Source organism: Simochromis diagramma, unplaced genomic scaffold (genome assembly GCF_900408965.1).
Source record: "Simochromis diagramma unplaced genomic scaffold, fSimDia1.1 OVJJ01000483.1, whole genome shotgun sequence".
Classification (NCBI taxonomy): Eukaryota; Metazoa; Chordata; class Actinopteri; order Cichliformes; family Cichlidae; genus Simochromis; species Simochromis diagramma.
The window spans coordinates 4,263,484-4,279,697 of NW_024386835.1; the positions used below are offsets into that span (position 1 = coordinate 4,263,484).

Genomic DNA, 16,214 nt, shown 5'->3' on the forward strand with positions numbered 1-16,214 from the left:
TCAGCTAGAGAGATACGGCGTGTCATTTTACACAACCACACATCAAAAAAGACAGTGGGGGGAGAGAGAGGAGAAGACAGCATGTCATTTGTTTGCTTTGATACAAGATCGCACCGAGGGAGGGAATGGAAGGCTCTGCAAATGCGTGTCTGTGTGTGTGTGTGTGTGTCTGTGTGCGTCTTTTTTGACAGTGTGTTTGTATATCCAGCACGTGAGCAGATGAAGGGATAATATTTCAGGGGTATTTACTAAATGTCTTATATTGAGTTACACTTAAATAGACACACATGAAGACTGGCACGGTCCGGCTAGGCATTTCTTCTGTACGCAGCATCGTGAAGGCCCCAGTCGAACACCCTGACACTGAAGATTTGTGTTTAGATTGACATTTTCCTCTACTTTCAGCCAGTATCAAGGGATTGCTTTGACCTGTGAGGATTATAAATTTATGTTATTCACTATCTACCATAAAGTTGTCTGAATACATTGCTCGGCACATAAAAGTGACATTTTGCGTTGTTGATCTGTGGCATGTATACAAAATGCATACCTGTGGTCACTGAGAACTTGTGTGTGGCTAAGGGAATGATACTCCACTAGTGTACTCTATTACAGATACACACCCTGCACTTGAAATGTGTCAAAGTAAAGGCACTCATATTACAGTAAAATGGGACTGATGTACAATTAAATATAATGCTACATTATTAATTGCTGATTAATGTGCAATTCTCATTTGAATCTAGCTGCCAGGGGCAACCAGTAACTACAGCTGTAATACAGATTTATTGGGGAAAAGAAGTGGAGTTCCTTTTAAACTGTAATGGGGTAAAACTGTAAAGGGCTATAAAAATGTAAAAGCGTTGAGAAGAGTAGAGAAGTTTTACAACAGTATCAAGAACACTTCTATTTAATTCAATTCAAATGTATTTACATAGGACCAAATCAGAACAGCAGTCACCTCAAGGTGCTTTATTTTGTAAGATAAAGATCTAATACACAGAAAACCCCAACAATAGAACAATTCCCTTTGATCAAGCACTTGGCGACAGTGGGAAGGAAAAACTCCCTTTTAACAGGAAGAAAGCTCCAGCAGAACCAGGCTCAGGGAGGGACAGACATCTGAAATGGGCAGGTGGGGGTGATGGGAGGGAGACAGGACTATATATATATATATATATATATATATATATATATATATATATATATATATATATATATAGATAGATAGATAGATAGATATAGATATATACACGTGTGTGTGTGTGTTTAAATTTTCACTGTGACACCTGCACCATAACACATAATAAGCTTCATCACCATATTGGTATTAAAGATGAGGTAGGAATACGTGCCTATATGAATGCTTACTTGTGTGTGAAAATATCCACACAGAGATGCTTTTAAAACGTAACACAGCGTAGACGTACACTGCTGCACATTTTCAGGCTGTGGGGCCATCTAATCTTATGCTTTAAACTTGAACTTTAAATGTGTTTAAGAAAAGAAAATGTATAAACTGTCATAATCAAAATGAATCCTTGTGCTTAATAGTCAAAATGCCAAGATTTTAACTTTCCCTAAGAAAGTTCAAATAAATGATAATTAAAATCCTTCTCCAGCTTTGATTCAGCAGCTACTTGGACAGTTAATCCTTCACTCTTGAAACACAATTCTTTTTCTTAAAGTGTGTATTTTTTATGCTGAAAACTTTGCTTCAAAGAAAATGATGTTTTTGCTGGTTGAGGGCATGGGCTTTCTCGAACGTATTCTTTAGCTCTTTTCTGGGTAGCCTCAGTTTTTCTTGTGTTTTTTTGTCGGCGTGAGTTTGTACCTGTCAGATTTCCACAGCAGCTTGGCGGGAACTCATTCCCTTGAATCGACTGCTCAGCCGCAAGTGCTTTAAAGTAAAGTGAGTCCTTGAGTTTCAGTCTCTCTGGCCATCTCTGCGTTTTGGAAGAAGTGTGCGGGTGTGTGTTAAAGCAGCTTGTTAACACGTACGCCACTGCCTTGGCCGAGCCTCTCTAATTATTCCCTTCCAACGAAGGGCCGAGACAAGGAGAGAGTGGTGATAAACACATTTTCTTAGCACGTCTTTCCCCTTTCCATTTGCTTCAGTAAGTGTGCGCCTGTATGTGTGTCTGGTTGTGTGATGCGGAGCAGCTGTGACAGTAAACAAGTTAATGAGTGGCTAATAGAAAGCAGGTGGTGATTGGTTATGATCCTCCCAGCAATCAGTGTATATTCAGAGATTTATACAGATGCCACTGTCTGCACCAAGGTCACATAGGCACAATCACCCTGTCTCCACAGTTTCTGTACTAGAGCAGATGAAGAGATGCTCTGTAAAGATTCCCCCAGTCAATTATTATTGTTGCATTCCCAGCTGTGAGATAGCATTGGTGCATTTGAGCAACAGTCTGCTGTTGTCTTTGCATAACCACAGAGGCGGCATGTGTGTTAGTGTGTGTGTGTGTGCATGCTGCCTCCCCACTTTGTCTTTATTTGTAAACATGCACACTCACATGTGTAGGAAAGTGGGTGTATGCACATATGAGCGTGTTTGCGAATGTTTGGATAATTTGCTCTCTGTGCACTGTTCCCTCTCTGTTTATTTGTATACGCCTGTTTGTTTGAGGCCCCTCTCTGGGTTCGACTTTCAAGGCATTGTGGGAGATTTTGTAGGAGTTGTTTGTAAACATCAACAGCAGTAAGTTTTATTTTATTGTAGCTTTATTTTATGACATTATTCCCAGATGGCTGAATAAAGCCTGCAGGTTTTTTTTGCTAATGCGTCTACCACACATCCTGCAGTCCTTTAACTCGTCCTCGCCACCACGCAGATGTTTTCTTTTTCTTTTAGATGCAAACCGACAACACGGTCTTTCCTCTTTTTTTCTCTCTCCTCCTCTTACAGTATACACCCAGGACCAGAATCCCCTCCTCTTTTCTATAAATCCCAAACCCTGTGTTGAATGGATCAGGACTTATTCAAGTTGGAGGCAGGAGCTTTTTTTTCCTCATTTTTACCAGCTCTGTGACACTGTGGGTGAGCGCTCCCATATTTCTCTTTAATTAAGCCAGGGAAAACCTTGTAGTACAGCCAACCCAGCTCATGTAGCCACTTATGTTTTAATTTAATTACCTGTCCACTTTGATAATTATTCCTCCTGATTAACAGGGAGAGAAGGGTTCCTAAATGGGATGGAAGATGGGTTAGAGGTCCAAACATCGTTTTCCTCCTTTCACCAAGAACAAGAATGAGGGTACTGAATTTAGATGTCCAGGTCAGCTTGGACTGGCTTGACTTTATTCAGGCAGTGCAGAGCACCGAGTCCTCTCATTTCCCTGTTTTATATTTAATCCTGCGATTTTATGCAGCTGTAACCCCAAAACAGACAACAACACACAACTCATCATTCTGCAGGCAGGCGGGGGTGATTGAAATCTTTAGTCAAAATGTCAGCAGTTACACAACAACAAGCACAAGAATGATTCAGCCTCTTTGCTCTCTGCTGTGCTTCGCACATAGTTTTCAGATGCAGGATGCAGGTTGATGTTAACTAACCATGTTCACCCTGCTGGGATTGGGTTAGAAACTTTCTTTAAGAGCCCTTGCGTGGGTTTTTCCAGATCCAACTTTAAAAAAAAAAAAGAAAAAAGGTGCACCTTCCTAATCACATCCACTTAGAAAAGCATCACTCATCACCATCCAGTTGCTCACATTAGCGCCCGTCAATTCTCGGGAGATTTATTTCAGACATATGACAAAGTGTTCCTGGCAAAATCCGTCAGGCTCAGAGGAGTAAGTAAAGGAATATATGGGTGCTCATATACACTCACACACGCAAACACACACCCAAACATTTGCACGCCGACACACACACATGTGGAGACACACATATTTTTAGTGCTATTGATCGTGTTAATGAATGTGTTGTGATTTACTGCAGTGGTGGCCGATTGTTAGGTGGTGTCGTGATGGACTGCCATCATTTTCCAAAGGTAAAAGCATAGATAGAGGAAAGGCAGGAGGGCAGAATCCCATTTAATGGCCAAAGCAAAATTATTCCTTGATCTTTCTTTGAGTTATAGCTTCGTTTTTTTCCCCTCCTCCTCCCCCACTTTTTTTTTTCTCCAGCGACAGGTATGATGTAATTTCCAAATTTCATCAGAGACAGTAATCTCAACACTGATTATCCTGTCAATTAGTAAATGAATGTGGTGGCAAGGGAGGGGGGGGAAGCTGGTAATAACTCTGCAAAAAGGAGTTGTCAAGCTTCCAAAATACATAAAGGACACAGTGAGGTAGGCAGACAGTAAAATTTATCTAATCACAATATAACTGTCTATTCTGAAGGGAAGTGCATAACAAGAGTGAACCTACTAAAACGGATTTTATACCTGTTTTTATTTTAGGAATACAGCATTTTTTATTATTATTTTTTTTAGGATGGCATAAATCTTTCCGACATAAATCCATATAGGATATTATTTGGCATAAAAACCTTTTTTAATGAAATTACATTAACAAAAGTCAAGAGGAACAAGCATCTAAGAGACAATAAAGAAGCTATATGGAGAATTTTGCCATTTTTTTTTAAGTTTGCAAGGTTTATTTATTCTTTTTACGATTTACTTTTTTATTTACAGATACATTCGTAACTCTGACATGCAGACACGTAGAAAAAGCGATCATTTCATGGCAGACTTTGTCCTGTTTTAAACGATCGTTCTTTGTTACTGGTGGGGTTTTTTTTTTGGGAGCTCAAACTTTGCGCAGGATAACATCTGTTCCTCTCTGCCGCCACAATAGCGCAACTCAACCAGGATGCAAAAGCGAGGTCAAAAGATCAGTGCCTTCCCTCATCCGTGCGCATGCACGCCCACACACGCGCGCACACTTCTCCGGGGAGCGACGGAGAGATGCCTCTCACTGGCTGCTGTTTTATTATGCGCCGGGGCTTTGCATGGATAGGACGAAAACGCGCACCTGCTTTAGAGGCATTACGGTAGCACAGCAAACTGTCCTCCCGCAACACACACTCCGCACTCGTACACACACTCGTACACACATACAGCTCCAGTGATTCAACCCTGATTTCCAGCGAACGAGCAAGCAACAGACGGGATGGCAAAAAAGTGAAGACCGTTGGAGAGGTTATACGCGCTGAGTGAGCCTGCTGAGGAGAGAGCTGGGGCTTGGGGGGAGAGGAGAAAAAAGCGGAGGCAACTAAACAACAAACAGAAACGAGAAGCTGCGTTGTTTCTCCGCGGCAACTTGCGCTCAGTGCCAGAGTTTTAGCGGCAGTATTGTTCTGACTTCACTCCAGAGGGGCCACTCCGAGGAGAGAGGACGCACACAAAAGGGGAAAGGAAAGGACTAACGAGCACGTTTTTTTTTTTTTTTTTTTTTTTTTTGGTCGTTTAAAGTAATGGTCCTGCCGTCTTAGATCCTAGATTTCTCTGTCTCTCTCTGCTCTCTGTTTCTTTCCACTTTTATTTTTATATTTTTTTTTAAATTTTACGTCCCTTCGGTTTGTGTCCCCCCTTTTGTCGCCGCGAGAGAGTGGACGCGCCGGGGTTTGAGGAGCAGAAGCGGGGCTGCCCACATGGTCCAACCACTGGCGTGAAAGTTGACTTCTTCAGAAACCAAGAGAACAGGTTGATGCATTATCTACACGTTTCCCCCTTCTTCTTATCTTCCTCACTTTCCCCTCACTCTGTGCTCCCATTGAAACTCTCCGACACACACGCTGCTAGACGCTTTTAAAGCGACGCACTTCAACTTTTCATGGCACGTTGTGAAACTCCTCCAGGTCTGCCTAATAATGTGATAGAGTATTAAAGTAGGTACGATCCAGCGGCCACACTAGGGAGGTTTTTGTTTTTCTCTTTTTCTTTCTCCCTCCTCCGTACTTTTTCTGTTTCATTCTAACTCTGACTTTTTCCTGGCGTGAAACTTTTTTATTTTTATTTTCATACTTTCTGTTCTAAAAAAGAAAACATATTTAAAGCAGCTGTTTTCGTCCTTTCAGTGTTCTCAGTAGAATGAAAAATCGAAGTTTCTTTCTACCTCATCACTAGTTTCACGCCAACCTATATCCACAGAGTTCAAATCCAGCCTCCTTTAAATCGTCGTTTATTTAACTGGATATTACGGTGTAGTTTGTAAATTCTCTAGAGCCTACTTTGGATGACTCGGAGGGATACCATTTTTTGCGTAATGTGTCATTGTCCGAGGTTTTCGCTTATGAGACCAGAGAAAGGAAAAAAAGTTTATTTCTCACAGGTTTAGGACGAGCTAAGATTTCGGGAGTGGACTCAAACGTAGGGAATAAACTTGTTGATATCGCTCGTTATATTTGATCATACGCGTGGACGTGGCTTATGTGGTGGCAATTTTACACGAACGGTCACAGGCAGCCGTGTGAGAACCACTTGCTTTGCCATCGCTTCATACCTCTCTACCTCACAGCTGGGTTTAGTGTCTTTTATTATTGAACTTTAGTTTCCTACAATTAAACATTAACGTTTAAAAATAAAAAAGAAAGGCAGTTAAACTTCTTACTTACAGAAAATCCCAGAACAAAAGAAACAAAAGAACAAACAACTTTCTTATTGACACGTTTAGAAGGTCTGAGGACATTAGTGCCTTTAGGATTTAGGACTTTTCTCTGACCACTGAGGTTTGAGGTGCCCGTTGTGGTTTCCTTATTTGAGCTGAATTAAATATCCTAAATGATATCTTAAATAATAGCAGCTCTGTTCTTTAGAGAGGGACGTTTTACCAGCTGAACGTGGAGGAAAACTTCTCCCTGCGTTGTAAAACTTCCAGTTCCAGTTTCAACGTGAACTTTTGAACGCTTTATGTACATAAGCAGGATTATGGACAGTGATTTTACGTACATTATAACCCTGACGCGTTTTAGGGTTTTTTTCAGAATCTGTAATTTAAAGTGATTTAATTAAAAAGAATGCACGTTATATACTTTCTAGATTATAATATAATAAATCTACTGACATAGAATTTTTTTTTTAAGAAATTGAACACAACCTCTGTGTGACACATGTTTTTCCCTTCTTCTCGCGCTCATAAACCGACTAAAAGTAGGCCTGCACCACAAAGGAAAATACTTCTTTTTTCTTCCCGCGAACTATTTACTGCGACTTGTTTTAAAAAATAAGAAAAGTATTCTGCAGAGATAAAAACGTTTAATGTGGATTTTCTTGTGTGCACGGCGTGCAGCACAAAAGCAACTTTTGGGCCGTTGAAACAAAGTTGCTGATCTTTTTGTCTTTTGAGGGTTTTTGATTTTCTTCCATTTCCATGAAATAAAATTGCCTTTATCAAATATGAGATATCGGGCTGGGCACACAGAGACTCTCGATTGAAACCTTCAGATCAAGAAAAAAAAGAGGGCGAAATGAAATGACAATTCGTTGCTGTTAGTTGTCTGTCACCGAGAGAAAAGCGTACAGGCCGTGTGGGTGCTCACCCTGACACGGGCATTATTGCCCCGTGATTGATGGGCGCCGGGGCATTTGGCATAATTAATTTTATTTACTGTGTCCTCTCTCTCTCTTTCTCTCCCTCTCTCTCCCTCTATCTCGCTCGCTCTCTCCTGTTGTGCCCCCTCCCACCCTCCTCTGTGGTGGCATTTCCGCGACGTGATGACATACTTTTAATTGCACTTTAATAGAAGATCCAGCGGGAATGAAAAAGCTCTTAATCACGTTTTATGACCTTGTCACAGTTCTGGTGTCAGACAGGAAAGCAGGTATTTTGTGGTGGCTCCGAGCCCGTGCTGTAAAGTGTATACCGATTTTCTTTCCTTCATTTTTTTTTAAGATTATTTCATCTTCATCTATCACACCACAAGCTGTGGAAAACGCACCTTAAAATAGTTAATGCACAGTGGCCTTCATGCAGATACAAACCCTGTTGCTGTTCATTTTAGCCATCTATCCTGGAAGGGAATTTAAACTGTGTGTGTTGATTGGTAAATGTAGTAGAAGAGGCTGACTGCATGTTTTATAAGATGTTTTATAAGCATATTTTTTTTAAAATCCTGAATAACTGGACCAAACCAAGCTGGCAGTAACTCAGTACTATCAGATAAACCTTTTTTTTTTTTTTTTTTTTTTTTACAGGCTTAACCATTTTGCCAAATATGGTAAAATGTTTCCTAAAATTATGGAAAATGTAAATCTTATATTTGTGAAGGTTATTAATATTATTAAATTAGGTATTTCACAGCTGCCTGATCTTTCAGCTGCTTAAGTTCTTTTTGTTGCAGTAAAAGCACAGCAGCTGTGTTGACTCAGTTTAAGAATGATCTTTGGAGTTGGAGCTATGACTTCTCAGCACCCATGCCAGGTTACTACACAGTTTTAGCTGTTTTTAAGTTTCTGTTTCAAGTGACCGCGTTATGAAGAAGAAGCCTCATGGAGCTCAAGTAGAAGTGTGAAACACTGCTGAAGAATAGAGTACAGGATTGTTTTTATTTCTTCTTCTCCTTTAAAAAAAAACATTTGCCTACCACATAAAGCCTGAAAAAAAATCGGTGTGAAGTTATCATTTTCGTGTAATGCTTATCATTGATAGGCTATCACATTAGTGACAGGCTTTTCATGAAAACACAATAAGAGACAGTGAAACAAAAGAGTGTTTGAGAGGCAGAAGTAGTTATTTAGTTTTTTTTTGTTGTAAAAAGAGTGTACGTGTGCAGGAAGCCAGAGGTGTCAAAGGCAGATTGACTCTCTGCTCTTTGTCGGCTATTGTTTGCCTGTGTCTGTGTGTTTGCTTGGCATTGCCACCTTTTTTTCATCTGACTTGCATCAACACTTTTTCCCGTCTTTGGTGGTGTTTTTCTTCTTTTTTCTCTCCTCCCTCCCAGCAGCTGTGTCTTTTCCATGTCCTGTTTCTCACATACTGCTGATTTTTAATCGCTTTCAGATGCACAGTTGTCTCTGTTATGCTTTCTGACACCTTTCCTAAATGATGATATTTTATTTTTCAGCTTGGTCCCAAGTATGTGATCGTGTGCCGGGGTGTGACTGGAAGAGTCATGTGCGAGACCGTCTAGAGACGGGTAGTAATGGCTTTGAATCTCGTGCGCTTTAAAACCCCTTCAGCAGGATTAAAAGCCACCAACATGATTGTGTTAGTCCATAAACTCGCTCAGAGAGTCCTTACATGAGCGCATGGGAATGTATGTGTGAAAAGAGTGTATATATCAGAGTGCGGGAGTGTGTGTATACGAGAGTGCTTTTTCTCAATTCACCTGTCCTGCTCGAGTGAAAATGGACATTATTTCAAGTTTTAAATGTCCTGTGCGTCGGTAGCATTGATGGCTCGCCTGTCCGTCTCTTCATCTCTCGTGCTCTCTTCATTAAAACCCTCCTGCTATCCGAAACCCACAAGTCTGAGTGGGCTTTTGGCTCCAAAGTGATGTTGAAGAGCACCCGTATATGACACTGCTATACATGTAGGGTTTGACCTGTGATAGATATTCACAGATTTACTTCTATTGCAGCACTTAGTGCTTTACCTGCTTAAAAAAAGCTGAAATGGTTAAATTTTCGATATCCTTTATTTGAGAAAAGCAAAAAAAAAAAAAAAAAAAAGCACAAAAAAGGAAGAAAACCCGTGCTGGGAGAGGGAGCGTGTTTTTAGATGGGCTTATTTCAAGTGTCGGTCCTGAAGCTGACATTATTGCAGGGCTGCATGTATTTGAGGTGAACATGCGTCGGGCTTTAAGCGCGGAAAAGACAAGGATATGAGATATTCTGCTGATCGTAGCAATTCTATAAATGTTTGTTAAAATTTCAATTTGAATTAGGTGTATCAGAGATTTTCATAGAAATGTTTTTTCCCCCTTTTCACATTTTTCTGTGATTTAAAAAGAAATTAAGTGTAATAACAATTTGGCATTACAGTATAAATTATTTTACATTGTTAAAAAAATTCTTGAAATTGTGTATGTGTTATTGTATATGGACAGCTCAGAGGGTGGGTTAATGTTCTGGTTGTGAATTAAAGTCGGTGAGTGCACAGTGAAACTGCCGGCACATTGCTTTACACTGAGGCCTGATTATACATGTGGTTCTAATTGAACCTGTTATTTAGCAGAAGTTAAAGGCTGAATAATTTCTATGAAAGCGTGAACATCTGTCTGTGTGTGTGTGTGTGTGTTTGTGCGCGCGCAATAAGTCCCAAACATTTTTCAAAGATAAGATGTGTGGTTTTTTTTTTTTTTTGGGGGGGGGGGTGTTGACAGGTCAGAAGAGGTGTTGTACAGTGAAGTTTCAGGAAAAGTAAAAACAAAAGAAGGAAGATGTTTTAGCAAGTTGAGCAGCTGTGCAGGAGAGATGATGTTGTTTGCTTGCTTTTTCCTTTGCCTTTTGTGGCTTTTGAAAGAGCTGTCACTGCTTATGTGGTGACAGCTGAGCCGGATTCCTCTCTAAAATTTAGGCGCTCTTTCCCCCGCGGTGAATGATAAGGTAATCATTTTGTCTGACACGGTGGTTTAGCCTGTGGTCATTAACATGTCAGAGCATTTATGATGAGACGTTTCATACGTTTTTCTATTTGTGTTTGGGATGACTAGGATGCAGGCTGGCTCCGGAGATGTTCCTAAAGCTCCACAGAGCGCCGGCCCATTAACAGCTGATTGATGTGGGAAGGAGTGACCCGAAATCTCAGAGAGGAAGCGACTGTTTCCTATGGGCGGGGAGTGAGGGTGGTGGGGTGTGGAGAGAGAGATAGAAAATATGAGAGAAAGCCTCTGCGAAGTGAAGGAAACAGCGGCACGAGGGTTATAGGCATGGGTTATTATAGCTGAGGAAGCATTAGATCAGCCTCTCCAAAGTGCGCTTGGCACCTGAGGCCATGTGGAGCAGAGAGTTGGAGCTGAAGGAGAGGGCCGTGGCTGTGGAGCTCGAAGGACTGAAAGCAGATCGCGAAGTAAGGCAGTTGTGGCGCTATCAGGTTTGATTTCAGAGACAGAGAGGGAGGATCTCAGAAGATCGTGGCGTCAGTGGCACTGATCAGGTGGAGCACTTGAGATGGTCAGTGTAAGCAGAAAAAAAATTACCCTCAGAGAACGCTATTGTGTTCAAGCGGAGCATCTTCATAAAGAGAAAAAAAAAATCAGTGGTTGCATCCCCCGCTAACTCTGCATTGCTTCTGACAGCTGTATTTGTGTTATGGATTTTCCTTCACTCTATCCCATCTCCCTTTTCCTTTTCCCCTGCCTCCCTCTCTCAGTAGTCGGCTCCCCTCCTCTCCATCGCCTCCACCCTATGACCTTTTGTAAGCACTTCATCAGAGAGCTGTTGGTGTTTTCTAAAGCACTGCGACAAACTGACAGGGCAGCCGTCAATCGAGCGGGTAACCGAGGGAGCGGAGCAGTGGAAAGCTTCACTCAGAGCAACAATGTGACTAAACTTTCTGCAGCACTGCTTTAATGTGTATTGAAAGGATGGCTGTGAAGGGTAGGTGACAGCTGTGAAGCACAAGACTCAGGATCATATAGATGCACGCACACACATTTTTGCACATTTCATAAACGCTCTGACTGTAGAGACGCATTAAACAGCACTTGAGTGCTCGTTTGTCCGTGGTGCTGTGGCGGTATAATCTGCCGAGGATGAGTGAACGCTCTGATGAAACGCTAAGATTCACACCAGAGTAGCGCGCAGTCCATAAAGTATTACCTACAAAAAAACCCTCCTAAAATCTTTGCTTATTACTTACTTTCGACATTATAATTTCTTTTTTTCAGATCTAGCGCTTGTGTGATGCATTTTACCTTTTTTTTTATTAGCTTTTGTGATTTGCATCAGATTCTTTGAATTACCTCAACAATAACGACTGTGGATTAACACACGATGACAGGGAATAAGCACTGCAGCAGTTTTCCCTTGTCCCTGTTGTTTTCCATCCTGGTCCAGGGAGGTAATAACCATTCAAATGCGTCTCATTATATTTCAAATCCGTAAAGTATCGGGATGTTGGCTAACCCAGGCGAAAGTAAGGCTGGATCGCTGGCATGCACTCCTCTTTTATGGTATTAGTATTTGTGGTATTAGTTCCGGGGGACATGGGATGCCTACTTAAGCTATTAGCATGTGAGGCGCCGTGGGATGATCCATCCCCTGACAGGACGAGCTGTTAACCAGTGTTAAACCAAATCACAATAGGCTGCCTGGGTTGACGGATTGACGGCGCCTCTCACCACTTGACTGGGCCGCCCCTTCCTTCCCTTTTCTAAACTTCACGCACAGATTTGATTTTACTTCCTTAAAACTTCTGAAAGAGATTTTTAAAAATGTAAAATAGGGGAAAAAAACAGACGATTTGGCCAACAAATGCCAACTCTCTCTCTTAACTTCTCGCTTCACTCTGCTTACTTTTTGCTTTGGTCTGAAGGTGAAGAAGACTATGCAGGCTTTGCCCAGTGGGGTGCGGACTCTGGCTTTTGTGGTGGGCTTTCAGATAGTGAGAGGCAGAGGAGGGGATGACAGCTACTGCTAGAGGTTCGCTACATGGGGGATTGCTTATAGATGCAAAGGACACAGTTGTGGTCCGCATGTGCGTACCCTTATTTTCTCTGCATGTAAGCGTGCACATCCAACTGCAATTAACTGTCAGTCAGTGGGTGACCCTCCACCCCGTTCTCTCTCCCTTTCTCTGGCTCTCTCCCAGAATTCATCAAGTTTCGGGCTTTGTTTTTCAGACAGCTCGCGGAGGGAAAGAAAAGCAAACAGGTCGTTACTTTTCCGACATGTTTTTTCAAAACGTGTTTAACCGATAACGATGCTACCTCTCGTTATTTTTATAGGCTGTTTCATCTGCACTGAAGACCGATTTAAAATTAAGGAAAAAAACAAAAAAACTTTTCAGGGCAGATTGTGCGAGCTGTGTGCTTGAGTAGCTTCTGGAGCTTCACTAGCGGCCGTGTTTTTTTTTTCTTCCACCCTTTGGCTGCTTGCTGAGCATTGAAACTCTGTTAGTGCGCATACACATGCAAGCCTGTGTGTGGTGGGCATTGTTGACCGAGAGACATCTGCCACTAGATTATTCCCAGCTGTTATCTGAATAATTGTGTAATCCCCCCACCACCGCCGCCACCCCCACCCATCCTCGCTGCCTCTGTCTTTTACTCCCTCCTTCGATCCCCTGGCTCACTCCTCCTCCTTCTTCTCCTCCTTTGCTCCCTTCTTGCCCCCACATCTCGTCTTCCTCAGACTGATGAGACGGAGAGTGATGAGTCTCTTTTCTGGGTGTCACACTGGGCCTTCTCAGGAGTGTTTATGAATGTGTGAGTTTGAGTATGTGCACATGTGTGTGTGTGTGTCTCTGTGGCTCCTGGTCACCGGTCATTGTCTGACATTTGTAGGAGGATTTGAGCACACCCCACACATGCACACTCACCTCCCTCCACCTCTCCTTCCCTCTCGGGGAAATAAAAGTAGCCTAATCCTGCCAGATCAAGGCTGCTGTCCACCACAGCTTTACCAGCCTGTGAATTAGAGCCCGCTCTCATGTTCCTGAGGAGAGGGAACGAAGAGCATGTAGGTGGGTGTGTTTGCGTTGTGAGCCGCTGGCCTGTGAAGCAGCGTTAACTGTCTGGAGGGGGGGAAGAAGACAGCAAAGAGCGATGAGAAAAAAACAAGGTGCAAACACAAGTGGAAAAGCAGGAAACGTGATATTGGTTGGAAGAAGTTGGGTCTTTTTGTTTTAACAAAATGCACCTACACTTTAAAAAAAAAAAAGAATTTACATGTGCCGTAGTTTTTTTTCTTCTTCCAGTTCAGTACATCGACTTCAGATTTAAAATGAAAAACAGAGAGAAGCTTTAGTTTAGGCTTTAAAAAATTAATTAAAATCATATTTTCTTGGATTAAAAGAAGAATACATCATTCGAATACACTTCTGTCACATTCTCACTGTTTCGCTGTATCTACAAAGGGACAACACAATGTTTAAACACAGACACTTTTTCCGCCTTCACAGACAGTTTCGGTTGACTTTTAATGAGACACATGTGTCTCTCATTAAAAAAAAGAAGAACATTTAATCAGGTCTTTTTTAAAAAATATATAGAGATTGCAGTAAACAGTCAATTTCTTCTGCTCTGCTTGTGTGTGTGTGTGTGTGTGTTTTAAACAGGCTGTTATACAAATCTATCAGGTTTGCTTCACTCAGAAGGGCACTCGCGTATACTCAGCATGCGTGCCTGCATTTGCTAGGGCTGCCTTCTCTTCGGGTCCATGGTTGGTCGAAAAGTGTTCTTTTCCCTGTTGGAGCTCCAATAGTCGCTCAGTGTGAAGGACTCAACACTTGCTGTCTGTCTTCTCTCCTTCTTGCCTCTTATTGTGTTGCACTTTCTCCTGTTCATGTGTTTTTTTTGTTGTTTTTTTTACCCCCCCCCCCATCCGCACTCTCCCTCTCCGGTACTCTCCTCCTCTCCTTGTCAAGCCCGGTGTCTAATTATCACAGCTCTGTGTTCCCTCAGCCTCTTCATTACATCCAAGATGTCATCACAGTTTAACTCCAACATTTGCTACCTCTGCTTGGGCCCCTTTTCAATAGCTATAATTTATTCCGGATTACTGAAATGACAAGCGTGTGAGTGAGAATTTTTCAAAATGACTAAAATGCTTTTACAACAAATTTAAAACGTTACAGAAAACAGCTATAATAACCCGTGCCTTTCTTTTCTTCTTTTTTTTTTGTACATCTATTTTTTTTTAAAAGAAACATTTTATGGAAGTTTATGCAAGAAAGGCAGGCAACTATTACTTTATTCTATATTTTAAAAAAACGGCATTTTTAGCTGCAAACTTATTCAACTGTGCTTCTACTCTTTGAATGGATTATGTCGGTGTGTTGAAATACATCTGAAAATTTTATTCAGTCCGTTTTGGGATTGTTAAAAAATATTGTAGTGTTTTGTCAGCCCACCTACTTGTCCCTGGACAAAAGGTTGTCCCTCGCACTGTAAAGATACACAGACCTTAGAAATGATTCTCTGACAAAAACAACATAGAGGAGGAAAAAAATAGATTTCTGCTTTGTATTTTGCCTTTATTATTTCCAGAATGATGTGTTTTTTTATTAAGAACTGGAGTGAACACTAGAATATTTTTTTCATCCAAGATTAAGAGCTTGAATAGTAGCCGTAGGGTTGTGAGATTAGCAGATGCCACAAGGCCGATTTTTCCCGCTGAAGGTCAGTGCTGCCGTATGCAACCTGTAGCCCTAATCGGTAACTTCTGCTACTGCAGGTTTCCATTGTCTAAAGGTCAGTCAGGAACAGCGCATTAGCCTCGGAAAGTAGTTAGCATAAACGAGGGAGGGGACTGAGGGAGGAACGAAGGACTAAAGTACAAAAACGAGGACAGGAGGGAGGGTGAGTGGCAATGAAACCCTGGCATGCTTTGTGGTGTCAGGCAGGCGTACGGCTTCTGGGGGCTTTGTGAAAAGTTTGCCTGCGAAACTTTGCTGAAGGCTGGGTTTGGTTTGAGCAGCTCCCCCAGGGGTTCGCTCAGCGAGAGAGAGAGAGAGAGAGAGAGAGAGAGAGACGGTGGAGGTGGAAGAGGAGGAGGAGGTGGGAAGGGACGCGAAAATGCAAAGACAAGGAAAGGGGAGCAGAGCACAGAGAGCGGGGATGCCATCACAGTTGTCCGTTGTTATGGGGCACAGGCCCTTAGTCGCTGATCTAAGAAACACAACCATTGACTCACGCCCCCTCCTAATCCCTCCCCATTTTTTCCTCTTTCCTTTTCACCCTCCCCTCTCTTTCCTTATATTCTCTTTCTTCCTACTCCGCCTGACTTCTGTCTATCTTTTCCCTTATTTTTGTCTTATTTAATTTTCTTGACAGATCTGCGCTGTGGACTGGGCGCTGGTTATTAACATACACTCCTATTTGTTAGAGCACTGGCTGGGACTATTTACTGGTAATGAGGATAGGGGTCCTGTGCTGTTAGTAACTTGCTTGACCTCCAGTCGCGGGGTCAAGTTCATCCCGAGGAGGGGCAGATCTCTAGTTTCTCAGCCCAATCACGTGACTGCACCATCAGGGGTTGTCGAGGTGTGTGTGTGTGTGTTGAGGGGGACCATAGTGGGAGGAGGTCCTCTTCATCCCAAATTTGAATTTCTCATCCCCTTCTCTTCCCTCTCCGTCCGCTCCTTTGTCCCC

At 42.1% G+C, this 16,214-nt stretch overlaps 1 protein-coding gene across 2 annotated transcripts in view; it reads left to right on the forward strand.

Moving 5' to 3' along the window:
• The first annotated feature begins 4,953 nt into the window (after positions 1-4,953).
• foxp4 (forkhead box P4) overlaps positions 4,954-16,214 on the forward strand; it is an 89,365-nt gene continuing 78,104 nt past the window's right edge. Inside the window, exon 1 of one of the 2 annotated variants that reach the window (XM_040029256.1) lies at positions 4,954-11,073. In XM_040029256.1, the coding sequence (XP_039885190.1) occupies positions 11,071-11,073 (3 nt within the window). In that variant the 5' untranslated portion in view covers positions 4,954-11,070. The remainder of the gene's footprint in view (positions 11,074-16,214) is intronic. The other variant, XM_040029257.1, reaches the window with a different exon arrangement.